The sequence below is a fragment of the Microtus oregoni genome, unplaced genomic scaffold (genome assembly GCF_018167655.1).
Source record: "Microtus oregoni isolate MIOR12 unplaced genomic scaffold, Mior012 000013F_ref0000133, whole genome shotgun sequence".
In the NCBI taxonomy this organism is placed as follows: Eukaryota; Metazoa; Chordata; class Mammalia; order Rodentia; family Cricetidae; genus Microtus; species Microtus oregoni.
Window position 1 is genome coordinate 35,658,261 of NW_024543072.1, and position 3,929 is coordinate 35,662,189.

Here is a 3,929-nt window from a genome sequence, read left to right on the forward strand (position 1 = left end):
ATTGGCTCATGAAACTTCTTTATGTTTCTTGCTGTCTCGGCATCTAACCCATAAGCCGACAGAGAATGCCAAGTACATGTCAGATCACAATCATCATGACTGGCAAAAGGAATGGAATATTCTTTCTTTCTAGAGCTTATGCCTCTGTAAAGAAGGCCCAAATTCTCATGAACCAAACAAGGACCGTCTTGTTCCCCAGCGTGTCTTAACATCTATGGGAGACATCTGGGTCACATCACAAAGTATACACTGGAATCAGCATTAGTAAACTCAGAAAATCTTTGAATTTCAGGAGAAGGAAGAATCTTAACTAGACCTTATTCCAGTGTGCATTTTTTAAAAGTTATGTAATGAACACTGCTAGCCAATTTCATTTTTTTTTAAATTTATTTATTTATTAAGGATTTCTGCCTCGTCCCCGCAACCGCTTCTCATTTCCCTCCCCCTCCCCCGATCAAGTCCCCCTCCCTCATCTGCTCGAAGAGCAATCAGGGTTCCCTGACCTGTGGGAAGCCCAAGGACTGCCCACCTCTATCCAGGTCTCGTAAGGTGAGCATCCAAACTGCCTAGGCTCCCACAAAGCCAGTACGTGCAGTAGGATCAAAAACCCACTGCAATTGTTCTTGAATTCTCAGTATTCCTCATTGTCCGCTATGTTCAGCTAGTCCGGATTTATCCCATGCTTTTTCAGACCTAGGCCAGCTGGCCTTGGTGAGTTCTGTTCATGCATCTTCACCAGCAGCTGAAGCATCTCCACCCTTTGTGTTTCTCGTGTAAATTACTTGGGCTCTGTGCTTTGAGACCAGCTTGATAAGCCCTTTACTAAGGAGCTCCTGAAGAGCTGCCCTGGCCAAGGAACCGTGAATCTTCAGTCTCTCAGAGACCACGGCTGGAGTAATAAGTTTATAGTTGGGCACTTCCTTACAGAGTTTGTCATATGTAGCCTTGTCAAACAGGACTAGATTGTTGAGCTTGTCACAAACTTTGCCTTTGGACCATTTCTTCTTTTTGGCCTTGCCACCGGACTTATTTACTGGGTCTTTGTCTTTTTTGGCCGACTTTCCAGCATCTTTCTTCTTCTTGTCATCCTTGGGTGGCATGATGAAGCTCGGAGAGTGGCGACGACCACTGCGGAAGCCCAGCTCGCCAACAGTCCCAGAAACCTAGCCAATTTCACAATACATTTGCATTCATTTACAAAGTTTCTTTACCTCGTGTATTAAGATTTGAAATCTTCCCTCTTGAAGCCCATCCTTTGGTTCGCTCACTAAACATTTTGAAAATTGAGCTCTAAGCTTATGACAGTGTCAGGTTCTTGAAGGGGAGACAAATGAATAAAAAGATCTGATTTCAAAAGCTTTATAAGTTGATGGCAAAATGGTCACATAGATAGTATAATTCACTTTGTGATTTATGTGAAATGATGTGTATCTGTGTATGATAGCAGGATAGAAGTTCACCTAACCCAATCCAAGCTGATGGAATGAAGGAGAGGAAGACTCCTGGAGTATGTGATATATACATTTCTCTAATCTGTTAATCCTTAAACTACTAACTGATCCAACTAAAGCGTACACTAACAATATCCACATAGCTAGAGACATGTCCCTTGTCCCACCATGCTTTCTCCATACTACTCTCCCATCCCTATGTAGAAACAAGAAAATGTGAGGAATTGGTCCCCGAGTTCAGCCATAATACCTATCCCTTTCCAGGACCCCTGGTCATGCCCTATCCATGCAAAGCATTTCACTGACAACAAAGACTGGGTAAGAAATGGGCACATTATGTTGGCAAAAATATGTTCAACATTTGGAATGGCATATTCTCTCACTTAGAATGACATGTTCTCTTAACACATTGTCTTTCTAGGTAGGCGTGAAAAGAATGAAGTCCACTTTTCACCAGAGCTATTCACATGCAAGATGAAGCAGACACTATTGTCAGGTCAGAAAAAAAGAAAAATAGAAGAACCTGGATTCTCAGTCATGTTACTAAACTGCTGGATAAATCGTTCCTGACACATGCTTCAAAACATGTGGCCCAAAAGCCAACCTACTCATGGAGCCAGTTTAATTGGATTTGAGCTCTCCTTAATTTGCCTCAAACCCAATCCACATTGTTAAATTTGCCAACAGCCTTATTAAAATGAAGGAGTACTTTATCTATGCCTTTAGTTCTTTTTTATTATTTTTGACAGTTGCTCAAATAATATTTAGTAGGGGAGTTGTTTTGGTATGCCTTATTTTTGTAAATTAATTATAGTTCCTTATACCTAAAGTTTCATTTTCCTGGAGAAATGGTCTTCATTCTCTCAGCTTATGAATAACAGTTGGAAGCAATTCAGTGCCACAAGTATGGATTTGCACAGTTCCACTTTGACCTGCCGCACACTAGGTACCAAGTTATATGCAAAGTAGTTCTCAATAAGATATGAGTCCTTTCTTCAATGAGATTAAAATCCTTTTTGAAATGTGATATCAAGAGTTTGAGCTCTGGCTTGATACACCCAGTTTCGAAAATCTGCCTTGCCTGTTCTGCATCGAGCCCGAGACAAAGGCTGTCTCGACTAATCTTCACATCGACGATACAGGTGATTATTTATGAATGAGGAAATTAAGTTCAAAGACATAACTAACTTTCACGATGTGACTTGTCAGACTAAATAGAGCTGGGAAATGAGCGGATGTCTGAGTTCCAAACCAAAAGTATGTCCAATGTTTAAGTGTCATCAGAATATGTCATTAGCAGCTACGTGCCCATGACAGCCAATTTATGTCTATTGTGGCTTTTGTGTCTTGAAGATATGCTCTGAAGTCAAAGGTGGTACTCAGTTGGTCCTTTAGAGGAAAAAAAATCTTAAATCAAACAAAAGCTCATATGATGGCAATTAGAGCCAAAGTCAAGAACATTAAACAAGACTTTTTAGCTATTCATCTATTGAATAAAGATTTATTATACCTAATATAGGACATGCATTGTGCTAAACACAATGACGATGACAAAGATTCATGAGGTTCATTTCTACTCTAAAGGAGCCTTGACCTTTTAAGTAACAATAGCTGCCGTGTGGTAGATGACTACAAACCACTAAGCATTCCTTGTAAGCCATCTGTTGTCCAAAAAGGCATCGCAGGATGATGCTTTCATTCCCATTCTGTGGATGGAGATCTGAGACTGGAAAGGGTATCATCAAGTCACACAATCAAATCCAAGATTTGAGCGCATGGGGGGGGGGCGTCACTCAGTCAGAGTTATATCTCAAGGGGCTGTGACATGGCTCAGTCACGCCTTAGAACCTGTTTTCAATCCTTGAAAGTCATATAATAGGAAGAAAGAATTGACTCCCACAAGCTTTCTTGGACTTCTACCCCCATGCCCTGACAAAAATATTCTCTTACACAACACACACATACACGCACAAGAAAAGTAATGAAAATCATAGCATAATCTAGGGATGTTACACAGAGAAACCCTGTGGATGGATCTGTGTTATCTGTTGGGTCAGGCCCATATCAAGCTCCTACAACTAGGAAAGAAGATGACCAGTGATCTAAATGATCCTGATGGAGACTCTTGCAAGCTCTCACAAATGGAACCATCGGTGACTAATAGCCCAAATCATCTCTACACTGTCTGTTTGACCAAGACCAGGCCAGATCCTTAAGGCCTTTATGCTAGTACCGGTAGCCTGTCTCTAAGACCTATCTTCTTGGAAGAACTTATTTCTACCTGACTTGAGTAACAATGCAAACTACGCTTCCTGGGGAAATGGGGTTTGTGTTACACCAAGACATTTTTTTTTTCAAATTGTACTGGGCTTAAATAAACTCCTTGTTTTTTTACTCCCCGATGTCTGCTCCAGGTTGATGAAGTCAATTCGTACATGGTTTCATTCTTATCTCTTGGCAGGGGTTCACTTCCCTATA

At 41.0% G+C, this 3,929-nt stretch overlaps 1 protein-coding gene across 1 annotated transcript; it reads right to left on the minus strand.

The window, feature by feature from the left end:
• Positions 1-722: 722 nt before the first annotated feature.
• LOC121454935 (40S ribosomal protein S25-like) lies at positions 723-1,100 on the minus strand. The gene has a single exon (XM_041662337.1). The coding sequence runs from the start codon at positions 1,098-1,100 to the stop codon at positions 723-725; it is 378 nt and encodes a 125-aa protein (XP_041518271.1).
• Between the last annotated feature and the right edge of the window lie 2,829 nt (positions 1,101-3,929).

Excerpts from the sequence above, each read along its gene's own strand:
- LOC121454935 (XM_041662337.1), bottom strand. The coding sequence starts at position 1,100 with ATGCCACCCAAGGATGACAAGAAGAAGAAAGATGCTGGAAAGTCGGCC.